General features: G+C 46.8%; 1 protein-coding gene and 1 long non-coding RNA gene across 5 annotated transcripts in view; one reads left to right on the top strand and one right to left on the bottom strand.

The window, feature by feature from the left end:
- Positions 1-27,580, top strand: part of ALOX5 (arachidonate 5-lipoxygenase) — a 44,460-nt gene that overhangs the window by 12,051 nt on the left and 4,829 nt on the right. For all 4 annotated transcript variants that reach the window (XM_081560577.1, XM_081560588.1, XM_081560595.1 and 1 more), the window contains exons 4-9: positions 7,320-7,442; positions 13,363-13,469; positions 15,399-15,571; positions 19,342-19,488; positions 26,506-26,709; positions 27,340-27,426. In XM_081560577.1, coding sequence (XP_081416703.1) covers positions 7,320-7,442; positions 13,363-13,469; positions 15,399-15,571; positions 19,342-19,488; positions 26,506-26,709; positions 27,340-27,426 — 841 coding nt within the window. The remainder of the gene's footprint in view (positions 1-7,319; positions 7,443-13,362; positions 13,470-15,398; positions 15,572-19,341; positions 19,489-26,505; positions 26,710-27,339; positions 27,427-27,580) is intronic.
- LOC145533376 (uncharacterized) lies at positions 3,141-16,705 on the bottom strand. Its single transcript, XR_014074035.1, has 5 exons — positions 16,583-16,705; positions 12,294-12,388; positions 10,808-11,999; positions 8,575-8,652; positions 3,141-3,317 (listed from the first exon to the last, which is right to left on the bottom strand). It is a non-coding gene; the product is annotated as an uncharacterized LOC145533376 (long non-coding RNA).

A 27,580-nucleotide genomic window follows, 5' to 3' on the forward strand; every position in this document is an offset into this window, starting at 1 on the left:
GCAATGAACTGCTGCTACTCATAGCAACATGAACAAACCTCACAAACACAGTGCTGAAGAACAGAAGCCAGCCACATGTCTGGTCAATTCATAAGGTTTGAAATTATATTGTTTAGGGAAACTTGTATAACAGAAGAACAATAAATAGTAGCAGGAAATGATTGTTACAAAGTTGAGGTGATTGGGGAGGTTGAGTGGGCAAGGGGGGGTTGAGGCTACTGGCAATGTTCTGATTTTTGATCTGGATGTTGCTTATGCAGATGTTTTGTGCATTTTTCATATATGAGTATGTGTGTGCATATATATATACACACACACATATGTTTATATATTCTTTTCCATAGTAAAAAATTTTTAATGAAACTTTTATGATTTTAGTACCACATATGGGAGAATAAAGGGCTTCCCAGGTGGCACAGTGGTAAAGAATACGCCTGCCAATGCAGGAGACACAGGAGATGTGGGTTTGATCCCTGGTTCAGGAAGATCACCAAAATGGCAACCCACTCCAGTATTCTTGCCTGGAAAATACCATGAACACAGGAGCCTGGTGGGCTACAGTCGTGGGGTCACAGAGAGTCAGACACGACTGAGCAACTGAGCGTGCGTGTGCACATGCGCACACACACACACACACGCACACACTCGGGAGAATAATCTGATAATGCAATGTGTAATGTGAAGGATCTATGAATTTGGGACTTGTAGAATATTTGTGAGTAAGCCTCTCAGCTCAGGCACCATATGAGCTTTGAGACTTTTGTGCTTGATGCGGTGCACACGGCATTGCCCAAGAGCACTGCACCGCCCATTCCCATCCTAAAGGGTTGGTGTTCTTATACCCCTTCCCTTCCCATTTCAACCACAGTGGAAAGCCCCTACAGCAAGTACTCCACCTGCTTATGGAAGGAAGGAGTCCTATAGTATGGTGAGTTAAGCAGCTTCCAGAGAATCTGCTAGTTTATGTCCAATTAAGAGAGTGGACAGCAGATTTTATCAGTTCCACACTAATTCAGACTAAGATGTTAATTCTTGTAACAGGCATTTTGTCTTAACCTAGTATTTTCCAAAATGCACCCTGGAGCATTGGTCCCCAAACTTTCTCTCCAGAAAAGGGTTCCATGGTAAAACAAGTTTGGGAAACCGTTTATCACATTCTCCTCCTGGAGGTTCACAGTGCACATAAGCACTGAGAATTCTGAGATGTTTTGGGGTAATGATCCCTGGTTGATCTTTTTTAACCCAAGATTTCCCAAGAGAATTTGATGTAAGACTCAATGTCCTGAAAAGGAGTGCTCTGTGAAGCCTCTTTGGGAAACACCCCTTCCCCAGGGAGAGGTGGATTCAGTGTTGTGTTGGTCTTACAGGGATGGGGCTTTGGCAGGGTCTAGAGAAGCCTGGTGGGCTACAGTCCATAGGGTCACAAAGAGTCAGACATGACTGAGCACACACCACGCACGAACGCACAGGGACACAGGGCAGAGGGTATTCTGATGAGATTGTCTGCCCCTTTCGTAGATCTAATCATCATTTTTCTTCTCCCTTCTGCTCATCTGTTCTTTTCAGACCTCCTGCTCCGTTTCCGTTTAGGAAACACTGAATTTGCACTGTCTGCGTGTTCTTAGAGTTCCTCTTTCACATGAACCCTCAGGCTTCCAGATAAGAATAACAGCTAAGAATAGTCTCCAGTATGTCAGAAGCTGGCAAATTCAGCTGGTTCTCTTCATGCAATCAGCCAAGCTGGAAGATGAAAAAGCCCACACAGTTCATAACCCAGCACCCATGTTCTCTCACTGTGATTGCGTGTGTGGTACACAGTCACACACACACAGAGCAAACTATAGTGTAGTGGGTTTTCATCTACATCATTTAATCTAATCATTCCATGACTTGCTTTTTCTTCCCCCATTATTCTGTTGCAAAGAGCTGCCAATTGATAGGTGCCATCCATTCATTTAGCTTCTGTGTAGCACACCATCGTGTGAATAAACCATCATGCTCCCCCACTCCCCTGCTGGTGGACATGTGGGAAGTCTTTAGTTTCTGGCTGTCACAAGCCAATGCCATAAGGTTCCTCATACGTCTTGTCTCCTGATTTCTTTAATGAGTTGCTCTAGGGAACATCCATAGGAGCAGACACGCAGGGTTGAAGACCACATGTTAAGTTTTCTAAATATAACCTATTGTTTTCCAAAGGGGTTCTGCCAATTTTCACCCCAGGAGCTGTTCCTGAGTTGCTGTTTCCCTACATCATCCACCCACTTCACACCTTGAGACATTTTCATCCTTGTCAATCTAATGTATGTGCAATAGCATCTCACTGTTTTCCTCATCCTTAAGTTGCCACTATTTCTTGCTTTATGTGACAGTACCAGAGTTTATTCAACCATTCTCCTATTGATGGACATTCAGTTTGTTTCCCATTTGTATACTGGATTATATTTTGTATTAAAACCAGTGCTGCAAGAAGCAACCTCGTACAAACATTTTTGATGTACTGGTGCTTGAATTACTGTCAGATTAATTTCCAGAACTCACATACCTGGGTCAAATCATCATTTTTCACTCTGAGAAATAATGACAAAATTCTCTTCCCAAAATTTTACAGCAGTTTTCAGTCTCAACAATGGTATATGAAAATATGCTATTACCTATACCTTCACTAATGCCTGATGACATCAATCTTTTAAATTTTTAACAAAACAAAAGGCCCTTACCCTGAAGTACGAGCCCACTGCTGACTTAATCTGCATGCCTCTGACCACTAGTGAGTTTAGCCTCTGCTTTGCTTCTTGTTCAAATTGCCTATTTATACAGTTTATTTTTCTATGAGTTTATTATTAATCTAAAGGAGCTCTTCATATATTGGGATAGTATCCCTTTGTTATATGTATAGTGTATGTCATTTGTCTTCTGTTGCTCTTGCCACAGATTTTAGCTCTTTTTTTTTGCTTAATATATGCACTCTTTTTCTTTGTAACTTTTGGGGTTCCTGCTTTGCTTAAGAAGGCCCTCCCCATCCCAGTGTTACATAAGTACTCATATTTTTGTCTAATGTTTCTATAATTTTGTTCTTAACTTTAGGCTTTTAATTCATCTGCTATGTATTTTTATACGTGATGTGAAATCGGAGTCAAATGTTTCTTGTATCATTTATTAAGTAATAAGATTCTTCCTGCTGCTTTGCGATGACACCCACAGCACACGGAGCTGATGTGGCAAGCACGTGTGCAGGCTCTGCAGTCAATGCCTGGGCTCAGCCCCACTTACTGCCACTGTGAAAGCTGTTCAGTCTCTTTGCACCTCAACTGCCCCATCTGTAAAGTGGGAGAAATAATAATACCACCTCTTAGGGTTTTGAATTAAATAAGTTACACTATGAAAACACACAGACTAGTATTCAACACATGGAAAACACTGGGTAAGTATTAGCTAGTTTTGTATCTGGGTCTGTTTTTCTACTCCATGACCCAGCACCATCTTTTGGTGATCAGAACTTTCTGATAAATGTGAATGGTTGTTTTGTTATCTCACTGTTCTTTTTAGTTTTTCATGATGAGAATTGCTTTGAATTACAAATAAATGTGTCCCGTACAGGCATTTTAATAATGTTCCATCTTTCTACCCACTTAGATCTATGTGATATCCTTCAGTAGAATTTCTAGTTTTATTCATGAAGTGCTTTCACCTTTCCAGTCACTTTATACCAAAGGAAATTGTAGCTGTTACCATTCTAACTGGGATATTTTTCCATTTTAAATGAATATTGCTGGGATAAAGATGAATTACTCATTTTTCACTATTTACTTTGTATTGACACCTTGCTAAACTATTTTATTGGTTCTAATTATTTTTAAGTGAGTCTTTTTAATTGTCTGGTTATTTGACCTTGTTATAAAACTGATGATACTTTTGTCTCAGTTTACATTATTTACATCAATGATAATTTTTTTCTTATTGCCAGAACAAAGTAACAGTAGCAAGGACAAACATCCTTTATGAGTCTTGATTTTTGAGAAAATGCCTTTGATATTTTTATTTGTTCAATATGTTGTTTTCTAATAAACACTCTTTGCTTATTTATTTGTTCAATATATTTGCTACTGTTTCTGATAAACAGTAACTTCATGGTTCATTTTAACATCATGTTTGTTTAGCGGAACTTGTTCAATTAATATGGGGCTTCCCTGGTGGTTCAGCAGCAAAGAATCCTCTTGCAATGCAGGAGGTGCAGGAGACACAGGTTCAATCCCTGGGTTGGGAAGATCCCCTGGAGGAGGACATGGCAACCCACTCCAGTATTCTTGCCTGGAGAATCCCATGAACTGAGAAACCTGGCAGGCTACAATCCATAGGGTCACAAAGAGTTGGACATGACTGAAACAATTGAGCATGCACACACGCACACTTTCAATTAATATATGAAAAAGTGGGTAATATAGTGTCCCAGTCCATACTTGTCCCCACAACCCCTCCCCTCAAAAATATTTCTCCTGCCCTCACGAATTCCTTGACTTGATATAAGAGGCTTAAATGATGATCTAAAAAATGTCCATTAAACACCTAACACTGTCTCCCTGTTGTCGCTGTGGCAAATAAGAAACCTAATGATAGTTTGGTTCGTTTCCTTTTCCCAGAAGCTCGTGTTTGTAGGAGCAGCTCTCCTCCCTCTTTATCCCTTCCTTCCTCTCCCCTCCCTCCCTCCAACATTCTCCTATTTGACATTTACAATATAATTAGAATATATCTAGGAATGCCTTTTTTTTTTCCTTTGTTATTTTTTTCTGTATAGGATTTACTCAGAAAATTGAGGTCTCTTCAGCTTAAGGAAGTTTTTCTCCTATTTTTTTGATTTTTACTCCTCCATATATTGCTCTCTGTCCTTTGGAACTCTGACTCTCCACATATCAAATCCTGTATACCCAACTTTCATATCTCCTGTGTTTTTGTCCATGGCTTCCATTTCTTTGTATATCGGTGTTACAATTTCTTCCATTTGGCACAGGGCAGTTCCTGTCATATAACAGGTGCTCAATAATTAGATAATGAATAGATTTTGTCTTCCAGGAGACTGACCAGATCTCACAGTGACTGGTATTCTCTTCCCATTTTTCTATGGAATTTTCAATTCAGAAATCATGCTTTATGGTTGCAGAAAGTCTTTTTAGATTCTAATTACATCTCCTTAAGACCTCTCTAGCTCTCTCTCTTTTTTAAGAAATTAAATGTCTTTTCTGCTTTTTCCTTCTGATTGTTTGTTCAACGTGGTCTTCCCAACGGAGTATGATTTTTCTTTGCCTATTTATCTATGGATGTGAAGGTCTTTGGGCCTTGCACAGGTCAGCCTGTCAGTTCTCTCAGGCAACAGTCCTTGAGTGAAAGGAACATAAGCATTTGGTTTCAGGTGCCAATTGTAAACTAACTGTACTGTCTGGCAAACTGTACTGTCTCCATGCACTGAGAGGCTGTGGCCTCATGACCACCTGAGATGGAAGCATTTTGGAGGCTGGGGTCAGGGGGAGTCAGGGAGGTCCTGAGGAAATGTGCTCCAGGTAAACGCTGCACTTAAAAAAAAATGGGAAGGCATTAGCTGACACATCTCCTCTCATTGGGCTCAGTGCTTGCATACTGAAAAAAATCCAGCTCCACTAAGCTCTTAAAATTGATTAGAGCCCTTGGACTTCCAGTGGCTAAGAGAAAATGTTTAGTAATGTTTAAATGGATTTGACCAACAGTAATTGGTGGCACAGTGATAAAGAATTTGCTTGCCAATGCAGGAGACACAGGATACGGGGGTTCAATCCCTGGGTCGGGAAGATCCCCTGGAGGAGAAAGTAGCAACCCACTCCTGTATTACTGCCTAAAAAACCCGATGGACAGAAGAGCCTGGCAGTCTACAGTCCATGGAGTTGCAAAGAGTCAGACATGACTGAGCAACTGAGCAGGCATGCACCCACAGTTGACAGTTAATACCAGTGGGGCTACCAGATGACTGTCTCAGTTTTAGACATATATTGGAGATGCCTTGAATAATTTTTTAAACAAAGGAAAAAAATCAATAAATTGGTTGATATTTGTGCACTCATCTGCATTTTTAGTCTGGTTAGTGTCCCAGCATTGGTGTTAATACAAACAACAAAAATAGAAGGTTTTCTTAATGTCTAGGAAAATGCAACAGAAAACACTTTTCAAAATGCACCCTGAGTGATTATAAGAGTGCTCATATCCAACTCCTGTTCACCTCTAATGATAATAGTGAGAGGCTTACTGGACAAACAGGACGCCTCAAAAAACACTGGGAATTTTTGTGACAATAAAAGTACAAGATATTAAAGGGCCTTAAGACTTTTTAATGACCTGTACACTCAGTGTTTTACTTCCCTCTCATAGGAGAGACTAAAAAGGAAAGATAATTAGGAATACAAATGGAAAAGCTGAAATCCCAGAATGTAAATTTTCGTTTTTAAACAAATATAAGATCATTCTTCCTGCCCTAAAGAAGTTAACAGATTTTTGGTTTGGTTTGCTTCTACAGTAAACAAAAAGAAAATTTTAAAAAGACTTAAGAGAATTCTCTGGCAGTCTAGTGATTAAGACTCTGAGCTTCCACTGCAAGGGGCTGGGTTTGATCCCTGGTTGGGGAACTAAGACCCCACAAACCATGAGACATGGCAAAAAAAAAATTAAATGCCCAATGCTGCAGGATAAATTTCAGGGATAACAGACTCTAAAATCTTTGGTGGGGTAGAGTACATGGCCTGTGTTTGAGGGGAACTCTTTTGACTATAGCAATGTCTGAACCCACTATTGGCAACAGTCTGTGCCTGGAGGTCCTTGCCCAACCACCCGGCTGCCTTGTGCCCCGTGTATGAAGGCATGACCACTGTCCCCTTTCCCCTGACCGCCACATACAATACAAGGGTGTTGACCAAGGTGGTGAGACACTGGATGTCCAGGTCAGATGTGGGGGCTACCATTTCCACTTCCAGTGACCAGCAAGGCAGCTCTGGGCTGAGGGGACATCACCTTTGAATGTCACCTCAAAAAAAATGAGGTCTTCTGATGCTCTCTGTATGCACCTACCATCCACTCCTCTGCTGGAAGCCCAGCCTCAGGTTCAGGAGACCTCAGGCCTCCCACTGGGAGGCTCAGGACACAGCAAGTTTGGGGGGCTACCAGACCCTGGGAAGCATCCCAATACCTCACCAGGCTTACACTTAGCCACAACGTGGTCACCTGATGGGCAGCCTTCAGCCTGAGGGTCCAGCCCAAAGGCCAGATGTTTAATTCTGTTTTTTCTCCTTCGCTTTCATGCTCAGATGGATGGAGTGGAACCCTGGCTTCCCCTTGAGTATTGATGCCAAATGCCACAAGGATTTACCCCGAGATATCCAGTTCGATAGTGAGAAGGGAGTGGACTTTGTTCTGAACTACTCCAAAGCGTAAGTGTGTGAGAACTTGAGCAGCTGGGGCCAGAGGCGGGACTCTCACTCCTCCCCTCATGGGAGCTTGGGCTGAGGGAGCAGCTCTGCTGAGCAACTCCTCCCAAATCACTTGATTACATCTTGGTCATAGCACAGATCCTGAATGTGCAATCACAGGGGAGCCTGTATCTAAACAAAGTTATAGCACAGAGGACTCCAGACGCCAATGAGAGCTGTTTTCTGTTTGGAGTGGAGGTCTCAGAGTGGAGGTCTTTACTTGGAGTGTCTCATCTCCCCTTGGGCCAGTTCTAGGGTAGACAAGGTGTAAGCTGTCCCCTAACTGGCAGGGTCCTGCAGTAATAACGGCCAACATGCCTGTGCTGGTGGCTCACGGGCATCTCTGTTTGTCTCACTGCAGCTGCATGAGGTGGGCACAGTTCTTAACCCCATTCTGCAGTTGAGGAATCTGCAGAAGAAGGAAGTCAGATATTTGCCCAATAGATCCTGCTAATAAATGGCAGAAATCTGACTTCTGTGCTCCTTCTTGGCGGCTGAATTACTGACGGTTTTCAAAGACTTCTCCGGTGCTTGTTACCAACATGGAGCCCCAGGCCCGCCCCGGGGATAGTGGAGGGGTCTTTCAATCAGTACGCTGACACCTTAGGGAATTCTCCCAGTCATGCAAATCTGAAAAGCCCTAAATCCATGAACGTGCTACCTGGCCAAGCCTTGGACTGCCCTGAGGAGCTTCAGCACTTCCTCGTGCTGGCCACTCCCTATGGGCAGGGTGAGAGTTTCCCCAAGTGGGCCCTAGCCTTGGGTTGGCATAACCAGGAGGCACACAGGTTGAGAAGTGCTCATTCAGTTAGCTTCTGTGGCAACATTTGCTTAGTTGCAAAGCTTCTCCCCTCAAGAAGTTGCCTCATTTGGTCAAACTTCCGAACTTCTGTAAAGAAAGGATGGGAGGCCACATCCCCAGGTCTTCCTCCTTGGGACATTTGAGAAAAACCCTACACAGACACACACACAGCCTGACAAGCAAACTCTGCAGGGAATCCCCTCATACCAGAGAGATCCAGAGACCCAGTTCATCTGTCTTCCAGAGGCTGCGTCTCTGGGAGGAAGAAAGTAATAAGGGCCTGACACTTACCAAGCCCCTACTCAGTGCCAGGATGTAGGTGTGGGTACTTTCTCCATAGAATCGTCTGTTTTAACCTTCATGGCGACCCTGGAGGTGGGGGGGGGGATCTATTAATCTATTAAAATTATAACAAGTGTTATCTCATCTAAGTACCCTTTACAAGGAAGAGGTCGCCTTATCTAGAGCCTGGAAAGCAGTGGCCATTTCAGGTTCTAGCTGCACCATCTTGGAGAGGTTTTTAAGTTTCCTGACGTAAAAGTTCTCTGATGATAAAGTAAGGCTGATGCTGCCTAACTGCTAGAATTGTTGTGAGATTGAAATGCAGGCACTGCCGCTGAGGGGAGGTCTAGCACACTGTAGGGGTGTGGCCTCTAGTAGATCCATTCTGGGTGATTGGCGGGGACCTCCTTCTCTTTCCTGAGTCCAAGGAAGGAGACTAGCCAGGGAGCTGCCACCTGGGGCTCTGTCACTGCCTGTTTGCTGGCTCATCTGGGCTTCCTCCATCCCTGTGGAAGCTGGCCCAAGCAGGCTATCTGCTGCTCATCCTTCGACAAATGTTTATTGAGCTCCTAGGAGTGAGGGGCCTGAGATGAATCAAAAGCAGTCCCAGCTCCAAGAAGCTCACGGTCTAGTGGAGACCGAGCTGTAGACAGCTAGCTCATCATGATGGCATGTGATGGATATTCCTTAGGAAAGGAGCACTGGGGAAGCGGGAGGCAGGGAGGAAGCTCTAGGAGACAGCATCAGTAAAGAGCTTTCTAAGATGGAAGGCCAACCTGGGTCTTGAAGGATGTATAGGAGTTCACCAGGCTGATTGGAGGAGTAGCCGGATGGCATTCAGGACAGTGAGAACTCCTTGATCCATGAGGACTGGAGTGGGGGGCCTGTATATGGAAGTGGGACTGAGGCTGCCAATGCGGGAATGGGGCAAGGATCCCAGCCTTTACTGGGATGAGGCTGCAGGACTATGAAGGTTTGAAGCACCCTCACCAGGGATGAGGTCCATGGGAGTCAGTATTTTAGTGTCAAGGAAAGAGAAGTTGGTTGTCAGATGCTTCGGGGATATCAGGGGAGTTTAGAGCTGACTCTGTGGATACAGTGACTAGGATATGACACCCAGTGTCATGGAGGAGAGCACTCAGGGGCAGCAGAGGAAAGGAAGCAAAGAGGAACCAGTATGTACAGATTCCTTGGTGAACTGAGTGTGAAGGAAGAAAGGGATGAGTGAATTAGACAGCAGGACCCCAGGAGGGAGAGGGCAGGAAGGAGAGGGCAAGTGCTGTGCTGTAGCCTGGGTTGTGAACTTGTCTACTGGTCCCCCCAGAACACCATAGCTTAAGACTACAGACTTTAATATTAATATTAGCAGTAAGTGATAATCAGGGTACTAGTCACTAATATTTGTTGAACTCATTTTACATACCAGTGCTTTTTGTATATCATGTCAGCCCTGTGAGGCAGGGACAATCATTATACCCATTTCATGGATGAGGACACTGAGGCACAGAAGGTTAAGGATTTTCCTGAGACCACACTTCTGGGAAGAGATGGGGCTAGGATCTTCAGCCAGGCTGTGGTGATCTGCATCCATCTCAGCTGTCCTCTTTGGCCTTGACCTGGGCTTGCATATGGACTCCAGCCCCACTCAGGATTCTTGTGTCCAGACCCCAGCAGTGGAGCTGGGGCTCCAAGACCCTCTGGTACATCCCTTCAGTGATCTGAAGGAGAAAAGGTGTCCACCCCGCATGTGGCAACCCTACTGCCCCGAAGGTCCGTGATCTGACCTGACCTGGGGCCTGGCCTGCCTCCCCACAGCTCCCTCCATAGAGGTGCCACTCTGCCCTTAGCTAACCTCGGCCGGCGTTAACTATGGAAAACAGACCCAGGGAGGAGATCATCAGGGCCCTTCCCTCTTGAACCTCCACCTCTGGACAGCTCCGTTTCCGCGCCACTTCTGGGTAACTGGCAAGTTTCCTGGGAGCCACCTGCTCTGCCTGGAACAGGGCTGGCCCTGTTCAGGAAGCTTAGTCCCCCACCCCAAAGAGCAAAACCATGAAATGGAAAATGGAGAAGCTGTTCAAAGAAGGAAAGGGGTGGAGGAGGGGGAGGAAGCAGGAGCTCTCACCTCTGCTAGCACAGGGCCCACAGCTGGTGCCCAGCCCAGGCCAGCCAGTGGCTCCATGTGAGTTCCCGCCTGGCTGTATCTATATCTGGTTCTGTTTTTACCTGGCTGTGCCATTACCTGTCCTTGCTGTCACCTGGCTGTGTGACCTCAGCGAGCCAGGTGCCCTCTCTGGACGCGGGTTCTGCTTTGTGTGATAACACGTCTTTAGAGTCCCTAATATCCAGTTGTCTGTGAGTATGTAGCAATATTTTGCTTCTCGATGACTTGCAAATAATTTTCCTCCTAACTCCTCTTCTTCCTGGATCTCTGGCTTCCTCTGGGTAGTCCTACCACACCCCACCCTATGTTCGGTGCCAACCTTCTGTTTTAAGGTCAAAGAGAGAGCTAGGGAGACCCGTGACCCATGTGGGGCTGTGACACACTCCCAATCCCCCACAAGGTGCCCTGGGGTCCGAGACCTCTTTCCAGGGCAATGTGTGGTGCTGGGCCATCCTCCGGGCAGGGAGTATTGTACAGGCCTGGGAAGGCCTCTCCACACCCAGACACCAGAGATCATTAGAGGTTTAGTCCTCCACCTTAACAAGGATTCCTGTCCCAGGAAGCTCAGCTAACAAAGGAGGTTGGAGGAGGAGGGCTGGGTGCTAGGTGAGGAAGGAGGAACATGGCTGATAGAAGCTTAGCTGGGGGCATTCCTGGAGGCCTGTCTGGCCGTGGTGAGGCTGCAACAAGCACGTGAGTAAAGCAAGTATGTAAGTAAAAGCTCCCCCTTCCCCATGAAGGGCTGGATCAAACTGCTGATGATAATAGACAGAATGACACCACGGTTCTTTTCAGGCTCTGAGGCGCTTAGCACCTACTGTGTGCAGCCACCACAGCCCAGGCTGTGCTCTAGCACATTCCAGGCCTCACAGTGTATCAACCATCTGTAGGCAGCTGATTCCTCTAACTCGTTGAGGTCATTGGCCTCATGGCCCCAGGACCCATCCTCAAGCAGAGTGGGCTCCCAGGTCTCCAGGTAGCCAGGACCAACAAGAGAAGCATTTGCTAAACCGAGGCAGGACCCGAACAGGAGTCTTCAGGCAGGTGTGTTCTTTTCTGCATCAGGTGCCTTTCCTGTAACTGGCAGGGCCAGGAGGGGCCTAGGGTCTCCTGCTTGTCTGCTGAGTCCCCGTCTTTGGTCACTGGGACTTGCTGCCCTCGTGCATGCTCACGGGTGTCCCCCCCGCCACTCCGCAATGCTGTTCAGAGCCCTCTGTGCCCGTCAGCCAGGTTCACTCAGACAAAACACCCAAACTTCAGTCCTTGGATTCTGCGGAGACAGAGAAGGCATGAGGAGGCTTCGGGATTCCCAGACCTTTGCAGACATGCTCAGTCCCCACCAGCACACTGCCCCAGGAATAAATGCAAGGAGGGGGCTGGGGCCTCTGCATAAGGGCTGTTTTCTGGGGGAGGCACCCTTGGGGAAGATGGGTGGGCAGGACAGGCAGCCCACCGGAGGAGCACTGGGAAGGTCCCCCACCGCAGGCCCTGACTATGCTATGACCATGAGCCCTGAGCCCACTGTTGCCCAGAGCCCAGGCCCAACGGAGCAATGCAGACCCACCTTCACCCTCCTGGTGCTTGGGCAGCAGGCAGGTTTTCATGTGAATGTGTTTGTATTTAACCTGCCATCAGCGATGTGGAGGTAACATCACAGGCCTGTGGGGAAGGAGAGGCTTCATGAGATCACAGGAGAAGTGGGGTTCACTAGGCAAGCCCTCCAGATACATTCACCCCATATGCTCGGAAGGAGGAGAAAGAGGGGCACACGGCATTCCAAATGGGGCACCATGCATGCCAACACCACCAAGTCAGGATAAAAGAGACAGAGCTGGTGGGGAGGCCTGAAACTTGGAGGAGTGGACGGTAGGCAGGAAACAGGGTGACTGCTCATCATTCTCAGCTATGCATGTGCCAGAGAGGGAAAATGAGGCAGAGGCCATCACCATGAGCACTGGCCAGAGTTCCCACACCTCCATCCTGCATCTTGCCTAGGTTATGTAGGAAAGACTGGGATATCCCTTCTTGCCTTCTCCACCTTTCCCAGACCCATCCCACACCTGCCTCCTCCAGGAAGCCCCCCCGGGTTGCTCAGGCCACTCAGATCTCTCTCCTTGTTGCCTGCAGCTGGCCTTTTGAATTTAGTAAGTTCCTATCCTGGGTTACTTTGCTTTCCTATGTAATGAATATTTGGGAGCTGTGTCCTCCTCAGCACCAGCAAAGAGCCAGGGTTAGGCAGACAGTAAAGGATGGCTAAACTCCACTGAACTGCTCATCCTCCCAAATCCAGGAGACCCAAGAGAGCAGCTGCAGAGGAGATAACAGTGATCTGTCCCTGGAAGCTTGCATTGATGGAGGGTAGCAACAAGTTTGATGAATGAATGAAGACATGAGCACTGTAGACTGTTGCTGAGGGCAGGCCCCTGGGCTCTTTCTTTGGGGAGTGCAGAAGGAAGCACGTGGGCATGGGTGCCAGCTTCATCCTGCTTTCCACAAGGCCAATCAGCTGCCCCTTGTAGCTGCCCTGGGTTCAAGGCCCCTGGAGGCCCCATAAGACTCGAGTGCAAAGGGACTTGGCAGGGGGAGGTGAGGCCAGAGTGTGTGCCAGGGGGCCACCATGTCTCGATCTGCAGGATGGAGAACCTGTTCATCAACCGCTTCATGCACATGTTCCAGTCATCCTGGAGCGACTTCGCCGACTTTGAGAAAATCTTTGTCAGGATCAGCAACACTATTTCTGGTGAGTGTTTTGGGGCACTCTCATGGTGCTGGGGGAGCCTTGCCTGGGCATGGGAAAGGGCTGATTCACCTGCTCCAGTCTGGGCCCTCCCTGTCCCCCAGGCTAGCACTGCCTGCACCCACACAGCGCCCTTCCCTGGGGACCACTCCCTTGGCCAGAGGTTTCTACTCCTTGGATGTTCAAGGCTGAGCACCCTCAACCTCATTCCACCATCAAAAGTCTTGAAAATATCAGAATTTTTTCCTTACATAAATCAATCATTTTTTATGCTTCTTAACAAAGAAAAGGCAGGAATTAGAGTGGTTTTTTAAGCATTTACATGAAAGCAACAGTGGGTTCCTTCGGACTAGGATGTGTTCGGTAGAGCAGTAGCATCGTATACCTGCCAGGAATGGCGTAGGATGGACCATGCAGCAACAGAAAAGTTAGGAGACAGTAGGGAAACAAGCACAGGGAACAGCTGCCTTCACTGACTCCTCCCCAGGCTGTCCCCTGCTCCGCTCCTTCTTCTGCATCCCGGGCCCCCGTCCTTCCTGGGCACAGGACCTGGGTTCTTTTTCTTCCTGTAGGTACAGTGTTGCATAGCAGATCTCTAGAACTTATTCATCTTGCTTGATTGAAACTTCATGCTTATGGATTAGTAACTCCCCCAACCCCTCCTAACCATCACCATGCTATGCTGCTTTTTGTATAGATGTTTTCAAGATTTTTTTTTTAATGTGGACCATTTAAAAAGTCTTTATTGAATATTTTTCAACATTGTTTCTGTTTTATGTTTTGGTTATTTGGTCATAAGGCATATGGGAATCTTAGCTCCCCAACCAGGGATCAAACTCATACCCCCTGCATTGGAAGGCAAAGTCTTAACCACTGGATTGCCAGGGAGGTCCCTGTGCTGCTCTTTGATTCTATGAGTTTGACTAATTTCGATTTTTCCTGTAAGTAGAATCATGCAGTATTTGTCCTTTTGTGACTGGCTTTTTTCATTGAGTATAATGTCTTCCAGGTTCATCTATGCTGTCATATATTGCAAATATACTTCTTTTTCAAGGCTGAATAGTGTTCCATTGTATGTATACACCACATTTTCTTCATCCCTCTGTAGATGAGCTTTTACATGGTTTCCTCATATTGGCTGTTACGGATTGTGCTGCAGTGAACACAGGGATACAGATATCTCTTCAAGATCCTGATTTTGATTCTTTGGGATGAATACCCAGAACTGGGATTGCTGGATCATGTGGTTGTTCTATTTTGAACCTTTTGAGGAAGCTCCACACTGTTCTTCATGACAGCTGTGCATCCTGCATTCCCACCAACTATGTACAAGGGCTCCAGCTTCTCCACAGCCTCACCAATACTTGCCTTTAAAAAATAATAATAATAATAGTGTCCTGACAGGTGTGAGGTGGTATCTTATGGTGATTTTGATTTGCATTTTGCTGACGATTAGTAATGTTGAGCATTTTGTCATATGCCTGCTGGCTATCTCTATGCCTTATTCAGAGAAATGTCTGTTCAAATCCTTTTCCCCTTTTTAATCAGGTTATTGGTGTTTTTGCTATTGAGCTGTCGGAATTCCTTATATATTTTGAAGAGTAACCCCTATTGGATATATGGTTTGCAAACATTTTCTCCTGTTCTGTAGGTTGTCTTTTCACTCTTGATTGTTTCCTTTACTATGCAGAAGCTTTTTAATTTGATGCAGTCCCATTTGTCTATTTTTGTTCCTTCTGAGCCACTAAAGGCTAGCTCAGGGAGGATGGGGTTTTGCCCTGGCCTGACTGAGTGGTCAAGCAGTTCAGCATGGTGGGCTGTCCAGTGAACGCCTGGGAGAGGGTACCAGCAGGGACTCTGGCCCTCGGTCTGCATCAGGACAACCTCAGCCCAGCTCAGAGCTCAGGCTGAGCTGCAGTTCTCTCCCCGCAGAGCGGGTCATGAATCACTGGCAGGAAGACCTCATGTTTGGCTACCAGTTCCTGAACGGCTGCAACCCTGTGATGATCCAGCGCTGTCTGAAGCTGCCAGACAATCTGCCGGTGACCACAGAGATGGTGGAGTGCAGCCTGGAGCGGCAGCTCACCCTGGAGCAGGAGGTCGAGGTAGGACCTGGTCTCGAGGTAGGACGTGGTCGGCTGGAGACAGTGGCCCGGGCCAGAGGCAGCTCGGGTGGCCGGGTCACACTCAGTCAGGCAGAAACCACTTCTGCTGGCCCATGCTTGCTGGCCCCTGGGCCACTATCTCCGGGCTCTGGTTGATGGCCAGATTGGCTGCCTTCGGTGAAGTGACCTCTTCCTTTTCCTGAGCATTTATGAAAATGGTCTTGTCCAACATAGGTGAGGGAATTGAGAGTAATATTTCTCCATGATGCTTGGGTCTGAGAGCATGAGATCAATGTTTTCAGTATCAATATCATAATTAAAAGAGCTCGCTCTAACAAAGGGCCTGTTATGGGTCAAGTATTGTGAGACATGCTTTACATGCAGAACCATCAATTGTTACCCACCTTGCAAAGGTAAAGAAACTGAAGAAAAAGCTAATCTTACATTAGGAAACAACAAAACAAAACAAAAACAAAAGGAGAAAACTGATGGAACTCTGACTTTTTAATTAGAAGTGTTGGTCTTCTGCTCCTGTCCTCACCCTCTTCCCACCCCTCTTCTTGGCCCTCATCTGCAGGATCAGCTCTCTCCAGTTCCAAGACTCATCTGGTTTTGAGACAGAAAGAGTTCAAACCTCTGGTTTGAACAGAAAGAGTCCCCCCTCTGGTGGGACTTGGTGTCAGCCACCTCCATGCCGGGAGCTTGAGGCTCTGGGAGTGGCCCTTAGTCTCTCATCAGCTGGCCCCTTCCCCCTAGAGCCAGGATGAGCAGGCCTCCTGCCAGCTGCCCCTCAGGTGTCTAGGAGGCCTTCTGCTGTTTCTAGGCACCCCATGTTGCTTGCTTGGCTCATCTTAGGGGCCTGGCAAGAGAGGGATGGTCAGTGCCATTTGAAGATAGACCTCCTAGCCCTCACACCCTGCCCACCTGACTCCGGAGAGCCACCTGCCCAGGTAAGGTCCCCAGGCAGGGCTCCTGCCCCACCCAGTCACATGGACAGGTGACAACACATACCTCCACGCAGATAGGCACACACAGCAGTGCTTCTCTGTAGACTTAATTGCTGGACATTGTGACATTGATTCAGTGATATTGATTTCAACTTTCAAGTCAGAGAATCACTGAACCTTGAAAGTCAGAGAATTCTAGAACTGGAAGGGACTGAGCAGCCACTCATGTACCCAGCCACCCTGGCAGGGGGATCAGCCACCACTCAGGAGTCCTTGCCATCACAATGGTCACCTTTCCTTTGAGTAATGGTCTTGGTGCTCAGCTGTGGTTTCAAGAGTGAAGCAGTAATCCAATAGCCACCACTGACTGGATCCTTAGACGTGCACCACCCATCTCTTATGCATACATGGCTCCATCCCCTATGATGTAGTTCTCAATCCCCACAATCTTTTCTGCTACCTCTCTTTGGCAGCATCTTATGATCTACAAAGATCATAGATTTGTGGCCAACTAAAACTCCTAAGTTTTTTTTTCATTTTTACCTATGCAATTATTTTTTTGCAATATGAATACGTAAATTCTACCCCTATTGTTGTTTTTGAGTCATTGTCACAACTCTTCAAGAGTGTTTTAGTTCTTAGACTTTATATTAGGATTCTGTGATTTCAAGTTAAAACCAATTTAATCTAAGAAATGCCTTGGCTGGGGCAACAGCATAAAGCAGACTGAACTAACTCGGTCTAAGATTCAGATAATCCATTAACATCATTTTTCCAGTTATTAATTTTCTGCCGCTGTTGGATTTTTTTTTTCTAAGGGTGTCCTTATGTGGAGGTAAAGATGACTACTAAGAGCTTCAGATTTACCTTCCATCATTTTAGCAAACACTGCTGAATCCCAGAAAAAAAGTCCTTGTTTCCCAACACTTTCAGCAAGTGTCATGGGTCCAGTTTGAGTTGTGAGACAATTCCCTGAGCCAGTCACTACAGCCAGGAGAATGGAGAATGCTGACCAAAAGGAGAGGACAGGAACACCAGACAAGCGAGACCACCCGTATCTTCTACAGAACCTAGAATATCATAACTGAGAGATACAGTTGGCTCCTCACTTTCCAGAAGGATGAAATCACAGCCCAGAGAGAGGAGGTGGCCTGGAATGACAGAGAAATGCCCCATAGGCAGCCCCAAATGCCAGGCCTCCTGGTTCCCAGGGTCTCCCTTTAGCCTGTCATTCATGAACTTAAATAATTTGGTCTGCTCAAGAGTTGATTGGCAGCCATTTCTTCTGCACAGTGGTCACTGATGGCCACTCTGCTCTGAAAGTCCATTTGTCCAGCCCATCTCAGAAGCCCAACCAGCCCCGTGACCCACCAGGCCTGGGTGTCTCCAATTTCTGGCCAAGGTGTCCTAAGGGACCATCACATACTCTGCTGGAGGCAGCCTGTCCCCACCTTCCCTCTTCTCTGACTGGCCAAGGGCACCATTACCTCTTTCCCCCACCCTGTCCCCTTCCTGCCCCAAGTGCCACTCAGGCCCATGCTCAGAGCTCATCACTGGCGTCAGACAACTGCAGGGTCCCACAGCTGGCGGTCCTGAAGCCTGTGAGCTGTGGTCACCCGGCGCCCTCTGCTGGCAGACTTATGGACATGCAGCTGGCTTGAGCACCTGAGACTTGACAGGTCTCTACCACATCTACCCTGACCCCCTTCCCCAACTGGATCGCAACCCCTGCCTCCATTTCTAGCTTAAAACACAAGAGGCTTTAGAAGAAGCACCACTTATCCTCCATCCAGACTCTTCCAGCTCTGGCCTGAGCAGGCTCCTGCCCTGCAAAAAGAGCCCTCACGACGCTCAGGTTAGGCTCCGTCTTGGTGGCTCAGATGGTAAATAATCTGCCTGTGATGAAGGAGACCCCCAGGTTCGATCCCTGGATCAGGAAAATCCCCTGGAGAAGGGAATGGCTACCTACTCCAGTATTCTTGCCTGGAGAATTCCATGGACAGAGGAGCCTGGAGGGCTACAGTCCATGGGGTCACAGAGTCGGACACGGCTGAGTGACTAACACACGCAGGGGACTCAAGTGTAACCTGGGATGGGTGACTTGCTACCTTCCCCACATGCATTTTTGTTTTATATTGAAGTGTGATATCTACAGGAATCAAGAGTGGCAGCAAGCTCAGTGATGGCTTGGTAGCACCAAGTTACCCAGCCATGCCAGAGCCTCACACCAGGACACAGAACACACACCTCCCCTGCAGACCCCACCCCAACCCTTGTAGACCTCCTTACCCCTGAAGACCCTCCCTTAAAACCTCAGGGTCCCCCAGCCCTGACGACCCCCTCCTGACACGGTGGATGCCCGCTTTTGAACCTCAGAACCTCCCTCCTGCCGCCTTTCCATCTCTCCTCCCAAGGGTAACCTTTGTCCTGATTCTGACACTTGAGTTTGCCCAGCTTTGAACTCTTATAAGTGGAATCCTGCAGCGTCACTCTTGGCACGTGACTTCTCTCATTTATTTCATCTAAATTCTGTCTTCTTTCTTAACTGTCACTCTGGGTGGTCTTTCAACATCTTTCATGAGGGTCAGGCAGACTGCAGGAACAGCAAGTGTGTTAGGGGCCCCTGGCATTTCTTCACCTTGCTGAGCCCCACCATAGTCTATGAAAACTGCTGTCAATCAGCCTTGGAGTTAGGACTGCAAGAACTCTAAGCTCTGAACTCCACTATGTTGACTGGACCTACTATCCCTCCCACTGGGCCTGATTCCTGGGTCCGTCTCAGACTGAACCTGATTTGGATGTATTTCCTCTTACCTCCTGCAGCAAGGGAACATTTTCATCGTGGACTTTAAACTGTTGGATGGCATCGATGCCAACAAAACAGACCCCTGCACTCTGCAGTTCCTGGCCGCGCCCATCTGCTTGCTGTACAAGAATCTGGCCAACAAGATCGTCCCCATTGCCATCCAGGTAGGCAGCCCAGCCCAGTTCTCATCCTGGGTGGCTCCATCCTCAGCAGCAAAGGCTCAGGGAGGCTTTCCTGGGTGGGTCCAACAAATCTCCAGGAGGGAAAGGCAGCAGCCCTGCCTGGAATCTCCTGCTTAAGGCTCTGCCAGTGGACAGGACAAACAAGAACATAAGGCTTCCTGCCAGTCGTGGGAAGGGCTGACCATAGTGGGCAGAAAGGGCTCCACTCCACAAGATACCCTTGAGCACTTCCTGGCTCTGGGGAGGACCTGCCCTGGGATGATATGGGCTCCCCACCTCAGCATTCTGACCATCCCCGAATCAAAACACCAGTTCAGTTTAGTTCAGTCGCTCAGTCGTGTCCGATTCTTTGCAACTCCATGAATTGCAGCACACCAGGCCTCTCTGTCCATCACCAACTCCTGGAGTCTACCCAAACCCATGTCCATCAAGTCAGTGATGCCATCCAACCATCTCATCCTCTGTCGTCCCCTTCTCCTTCTGCCCCCAATCCTTCCCAGCATTAGGGTCTTTTCCAATGAGTCAACTCTTCGCATGAGGTGGCCAAAGTATTGGAGCTTCAGCTTCAACATCAGTCCTTCCAATGAACACCCAGGATTGATCTCCTTTAGGATGGATAGATTGGATCTCCTTGCAGTCCAAGGGACTCTCAAGAGTCTTCTCCAACACCACAGTTCAAAAGCATCAATTCTGCAGTGCTCAGCTTTCTTCACCGTCCAACTCTCACATCCATACATGACCACTGGAAAAACCATAGCCTTGACTAGACGGACTTTTGTTGGCAAAGTAATGTGTCCTCTTCTAAATATGCTATCTAGGTTGGTCATAACCTTCCTTCCAAGGAGTAAGCGTCTTTTAATTTCATGGCTGCAATCACCATCAGCAGTGACTTTGGAGCCCCAAATAATAAAGTCTGACACTGTTTCTACTGTTTCCCCATCTATTTCCCATGAAGTGATGGGACCAGATGCCATGATCTTAGTTTTCTGAACGTTGAGCTTTAAGCCAACTTTTTCACTCTCCTCCTTCACTTTCATCAAGAGGCTCTTTAGTTCTTCTTCACTTTCTGCCATAAGGGTGGTGTCATCTGCATATCTGAGGTTATTGATATTTCTCCCGGCAATCTTGATTCCAGCTTGTGTTTCTTCCAGCCCAGCATTTCTCATGATGTACTCTGCATATAAGTTAAATAAGCAGGGTGACAATATACAGCCTTGATGTACTCCTTTTCCTATTTGGAACCAGTCTGTTGTTCCAAAACACCAGTAGGACATAGAAAACCCTAATGATAGTATCAGAAAATTACCACAGCTAATCAGTGAACTTAGCAAAGTTGCAGGATACAAAATCAATACACAGAAAGCACTTGCATTTCTATATACTAACAATGAAAAATCAGAAAGAGCAATTAAGTAATCAATCCCATTCACCATTGCAACAAAAAGAATTAAACATCTAGGAACAAACTTACCTAAGGAGACAAAAGAACTGTACACAGAAAATTATAAGACACTAATGAAAGAAATCAAAGATGACATAAACAGATGAAGAGATATTCCACATTCCTGAGTAGGAAGAATCAATATTGTGAAAATGACTATACTACCAAACGCAATCGACCGATTTAATGCAATCCCTATCAAATTACCAATGGCATTTTTCATAGAACTAGAACACAAAATTTCACAATTCATATGGAAACACAGAAGACCCCGAATAGCCAAAGCAGTCTTGAGAAAGAAGAATGGAGCTGGAGGAATCAAGCTTCCTGACTTCAGGTTATACTACAAAGCTACAGTCACCAAGACAGTATGGTACTGGCACAAAAACAGAAATATAGACCAATGGAACAAGATAGAAAGCCCATAAATAACTCCATGAACCTACAGGTACCTTATTTTTGACAAAGGAGGCAAGACTATACTATGGGGCAAAGACAGCCTCTTCAATAAATGGTGCTGGGAAAACTGGACAGCTACATGTAAAAGAATAAAATTAGAACACTTCCTAGCACCATACACAAAGATAAACTGAAAATGGACTAAATACCTAAATGTAAGACCAGAAATTATAAAACTCTTAGAGGAAAACATAGGCAGAACACTTGATGACATAAATCAAAGCAAGATCCTCTATGACCCACCTCCTAGAGTAATGGAAATAAAAACAAAAGTAAACAAGTGGGACCTGATTAAACTTAAAAGCTTTTTCATAGCAAAGGAACCTGTAAGCAAGGTGAAAAGACAACCTTCAGAATGGGAGAAAATAATAGCAAATGAAACAACTGACAAATATTAATTTCCAAAATATACAAGCAGCTCATACAACTCAATACCAGAAAAACAAACAATCCAATCAAAAAGTGGGCAAAAGACCTAAACAGACATTTCTCCAAAGAAGACCTACAGATGGCTAACAAACATGAAAAGATGCTCAACATCGCTCATTATTAGAGAAATGCAAATCAAAACTACAATGACCTCACACTGATCAGAATGGCCCTCACCAAAAAGTCTACAAACAATAAATGCTGGAAGGGGTGTGGAGGAAAGGGAACACTCTTGCACTGTTGGTGGGAATGTAAATTGATGCAGCCACTATGGAAGACGGTATGGAGATTCCTTAAAAAACTAGGAATAAAACCACCATAAGACCCAGCAATCCCACTCCTAGACACATACCCAGAGGAAACCAAAATTGAAAGAGACACATGTATCCCATTGTTCATTGCAGCACTATTTACAATAGCTAGAATATGGAAGCAACCTAGATGTTCATCGACAGATGAATGGATAAAGAAGTTGTGGTATATATACACAATGGAATATTACTCAGCCATAAAAAGGAATGCATTTGAATCAGTTCTAATGAGGTGGATGAACCTAGAACTACTATACAGAGTGAAGTGAGTCAGAAAGAGAAAGATAAATACTGTATTCTAACACATATATACGAAATCTAGAAAAATGGTAGTGAACAATTTATTTACAGGGCAGCAATGGATACAGTAGAAGTGACAAATAGATTTAAGGGACTAGATCTGATAGACAGAATGCCTGATAAACTATGGACAGAGGTTCAAAACATTGTACAGGAGACAGGGATCAAGACCATCCCCATGGAAAAGAAATGCAAAAAAGCAAAATGGCTGTCTGAGGAGGCCTTACAGATAGCTGGGAAGAGAAGAGAAGCAAAAAGCAAAGGAGAAAAGGAAAGATATTCCCATCTGAATGCAGAGTTCCAAAGAATAGCAAGGAGAGATAAGAAAGCCTTCCTCAGCGATCAATGCAAAGAAATAGAGGAAAACAACAGATTGGGAAAGACTAGAGATCTCTTCAAGAAAATTAGAGATACCAAAGGAATATTTCATGCAAAGATAGGCTCGATAAAGGACAGAAATGGTATGGACCTAACAGAAGCAGAAGATAATAAGAAGAGGTGGCAAGAATACACAGAAGAACTGTACAAAAAAGATCTTCATGACCCAGATAATCATGATGGTGTGATCACTCATCTAGAGCCAGACATCCTGGAATGTGAAGTCAAGTAGGCCTTAGAAAGCATCACTACGAACAAAGCTAGTGGAGGTGATGGAATTCCAGTTGAGCTATTTCAAATCCTGAAAGATGATGCTGTGAAAGTGCTGCATTCGATATGCCAGCAAATCTGGAAAACACAGCAGTGGCCACAGGACTGGAAAAGGTCAGTTTTTGTTCCAATCCCAAAGAAAGGCAATGCCAAAGAATGCTCAAACTACCGCACAATTGCACTCATCTCACATGCTAGTAAAGTAATGCTCAAAATTCTCCAAGCCAGGCTTCAGCAATACGTGAACCATGAACTTCCAGATGTTCAAGCTAGTTTTAGAAAAGGCAGAGGAACCAGAGATCAAATTGCCAATATCCGCTGGATCATCGAAAAAGCAAGAGAGTTCCAGAAAAACATATATTTCTGCTTTATTGACTATGCCAAAGCCTTTGACTGTGTGGATCACAATAAACTGTGGAAAGTTCTGAAAGAGATGGGAATACCAGACCATCTGACCTGTCTCTTGAGAAACCTGTATGCAGGTCAGGAAGCAACAGTTAGAACTGGACATGGAACAACAGACTGGTTCCAAATAGGAAAAGGAGTACGTCAAGGCTGTATATTGTCACCCTGCTTATTTAACTTATATGCAGAGTACATCATGAGAAATGCTGGGCTGGAAGAAACACAAGCTGGAATCAAGATTGCCAGGAGAAATATCAATAACCTCAGATATGCGGATGACACCACCCTTATGGCAGAAAGTGAGAAGAACTAAAGAGCCTCTTGATGAAGGTGAAGGAGGAGAGTGAAAAAGTTGGCTTAAAGCTCAGCGTTCAGAAAACTAAGATCATGGCATCTGGTCCCATCACTTCATGGGAAATAGATGGGGAAACAGTAGAAACAGTGTCAGACTTTATTTTTTTGGGCTCCAAAATCACTGCAGACGGTGATTGCAGCCATGAAATTAAAAGACGCTTACTCCTTGGAAGGAAGGTTATGACCAACCTAGATAGCATATTTAAAAGAGGAGACATTACTTTGCCAACAAAAGTCCGTCTAGTCAAGGCTATGGTTTTTCCAGTGGTCATGTATGGATGTGAGAGTTGGACGGTGAAGAAAGCTGAGCACCGCAGAATTGATGCTTTTGAACTGTGGTGTTGGAGAAGACTCTTGAGAGTCCCTTGGACTGCAAGGAGATCCAATCTATCCATCCTAAAGGAGATCAATCCTGGGTGTTCATTGGAAGGACTGATGTTGAAGCTGAAACTCCAATACTTTGGCCACCTCATGCGAAGAGTTGACTCATTGGGAAAGACCCTAATGCTGGGAAGGATTGGGGGCAGAAGGAGAAGGGGACGACAGAGGATGAGATGGTTGGATGGCATCACTGACTCGATGGACAAGGGTTTGGGTAAACCGCGGGAGTTGGTGATGGACAGGGAGGCCTGGTGTTCTGCAATTCATGGGGTTGCAAAGAGTCGGACACATTTGAGCGACTGAACTGAACTGAATGGAGAAACAGAATAGAGAATAGACTTATGGACATGCGAAGAGGGGAGGAGAGGGTAAGATGTATGGAAAGAGTAACATGGAAACTTACATTACCATATGTAAAATAGATAGCCAACGAGAAGTTGCTGTATGGCTCAGAAAACTTAAACAGGGGCTCTGCAGCAACCTAGAGGGGTGGGATGGGAGGTAGATGGGAGGGAGATTCAACAGGGAGAGGATATATGTATGCCTATGGCTGGTTCACGTTGAGGTTTGACAGAAAGCAGCAAAATTCTGTAAAGCAATTATCCTTGAATAAAAAATAAATTAATTAAAAAAAAAATCACCAGTAGAGCCTGAGCAGGTGAAGCTGTGAGATGAGCTCGCAGCTGAGGTTGCCGAGGGAGGACCATGGAGGTCAGGAGCCATGCCAGTCCTAAGATGCTCCCGGGTTCTTGTCTCCACCGAGAATTATGGAGGATGAGAGGGGTGCAGTTTGGGGAAGGGACAGGCAGGACCAGAGCTTCCTCTCTCCCCATTCCTGGCTGCATCTGCTTTCTCAGGGTATCACGCCACTGCAGCACTGTGGGAGATGGTACACAAACAGCAGGGAACCACACCGAGGCCAGGAACAGGTGTGGGTCTGTGAAGGAGGGAGGCTTCACAGGGCCCCCAAGGGGAAAGCAGACAAGCACTCAGCAAACAGCACTTTGAGTCAATCATGAACCGGGCACTGGGTGCTGTGGCCATGATAGCAGCTAGTTTTGCCAGATGTTAACCACATGCCAAGATTATCCCAAGGGTTTGCCTGCACAGTCCACAATCTCTTACTCTCAGTTCTGAAATCTAAAACAGATTCTCAAAAAATCTGTAGCAGATTCATTGGCAGCAAAGCTTGCTCTGAACCAATTTGCATACATGCTCCACCGCTCAGTCATGTCTGACCCTTTGCGATTGTATGGACTAGCCCACCAGGCTCCTCTGTCTGTGGGATTTTCCAGGCAAGAATACTGGAGTGGGTTGCCATTTCCTCCTCCAAGGGATCTTCCTGATAGAAGAGAATACTTAAGAGGCTTTCTCCCACTCAGTGTGAAAGGTGTATGTTTCATGCAGAAATATTAGCATGTTTGAGTGTAAAATATTGTGTTGCCTCAGACCCAGGGAGAGGAAGACAGATGACACATAATGATGTGTACACACTGCTAAAATCCTAAAAATCCTGGATTCTGAAACATTTGACCATCAGGGTTTCAGACCAGAAAGCCTGCCTTTATTTACATAATTGTCACTACAACCCTCTGAGTAGGCAGGCACTCCATTTACTGATCATTTTAAGCAGATAAGGGAACCAAGGCACCAGGGCACATAGTCAGCAGCAGAACTGAGATTGGGGCCAGGTCATCTGGCTCCAGAATTTGTGTCCCCCCCATGCCACACACCTCCCACCAGTCTAATCAATCAAGGGCAAGAAGGGGATTCAGAAGCACCCAGACAGAGCCTGGGGAGCAGCAGCATTTAAGGGGAGAGCCAAGGAAGGAAAAATCAGGAGACCAGAAAGCAGCTTCAGAGAAGTAGGTGGGACCAGGAGGAAGGGGCAGAGATGGGGAGCAGGTGGAAGACCACTGCCCACACCTTCACACACCATAGCATTCACCCCGTGTTGATGCCTTCACACCCTTTCATTTGCTTCCTCTAGTAACTGCCAGGTGAGTAGACCCTGTCCCCTTGTTAACGACAGTGAAGCTGAAGTTCATAAAGGCTAAGTTGTCCAGGGTCCCACAGGTAGTAAATGATGTAGCCGGGAGGAGTAATTGCTACAAACCCTGGGCCTCTGCCCTCCTCCGTGATCCTTTCATGATTCAAAGTCTCTGTTTCAGAAATATGGATTTTCCTGGAATTTCCTGAGAGGCCGGACTCTCCTACAGTTACAGTCTGGAGCGAAATATTGCAATATCTTCTCTTTCTCCAACTTATCAGCTCAACCAGGTGCCGGGAGAAGAGAATCCCATTTTTCTCCCTTCGGATGCAAAGTATGACTGGCTCCTGGCCAAGATCTGGGTGCGCTCCAGTGACTTCCATGTCCACCAGACCATCACCCACCTTCTGCGCACTCATCTGGTGTCTGAGGTGTTTGGCATCGCCATGTACCGCCACCTGCCTGCCGTGCACCCCATTTTCAAGGTACAGCGAGCTCCTGCCTCACCCAGGGGGAGAGGTATCAGATATGGGAGTAGAGGACAGAAGGAAGGGAGGAGGGGCACCGACATCCCCACAGGACTGTGGCTGGGAGTAGCTGTAAGAGAGCCCTGGAGAGGCTGGGGAGGAGATGAGGCACCCACAGGAAGAAAGCAGCTTGGAGCCTGCTGGGTCCTGAGGACATGGGGCAGGGGATAGTACCTGCTGGAGTGACTGCGGGCTTAAATTACCTCCATTTCCCCATCTGTAACACCGAGATCAGATAGTACACTTGCTTCCTAGGATCACTGTCAGGGTTGAAATAGTAGACAAATTCAGAGAATTTCAGAGTGCCCAGCGCACAGTTACGCTCTGTGTAAGCATTGACGATGGTCATTTTCATCATGATCATTCTTGCTGAGCATCAGAGCGCAGTCCCCAGGCTGCCATGCCAGCAGCTCGCAGCAGTGCAGGTCGACACGCCAGCTTCACTCCCTCCGTGAGCCCTGGCATCGCTCCTCCACAGTGCACTGGGGTGGGGTGGGGCTGGGGGGCTGGGGACCCCGAGGAGGCGCAGACTGGTTTGGGAGCCCCTGCCCTGGCCACCTCTGAGGTCTGCTCCTGTCGCTGCACCAGCTTCTGGTGGCACACGTGCGGTTCACCATCGCCATCAACACCAAGGCCCGGGAGCAGCTCATCTGCGAGTACGGCCTCTTTGACAAGGTGAGGGCCTCCTCCCGCCCACCCCAGTGCCGGAAGAACCTGGGCGGCCCCCACCCGACCTGAGGCCCAGATTTCCTCTTGGGAGACCAGCCCCCTAGGCACCACACAGGTGGAGGCCTGGGAAGGGTGGGAGGCTGGGGGCGCTCCGAGTGAA

The sequence above is a fragment of the Giraffa tippelskirchi genome, chromosome 2 (assembly GCF_054371585.1).
Source record: "Giraffa tippelskirchi isolate mGirTip1 chromosome 2, T2T-mGirTip1v1.2.pri, whole genome shotgun sequence".
NCBI lineage: Eukaryota > Metazoa > Chordata > Mammalia > Artiodactyla > Giraffidae > Giraffa > Giraffa tippelskirchi.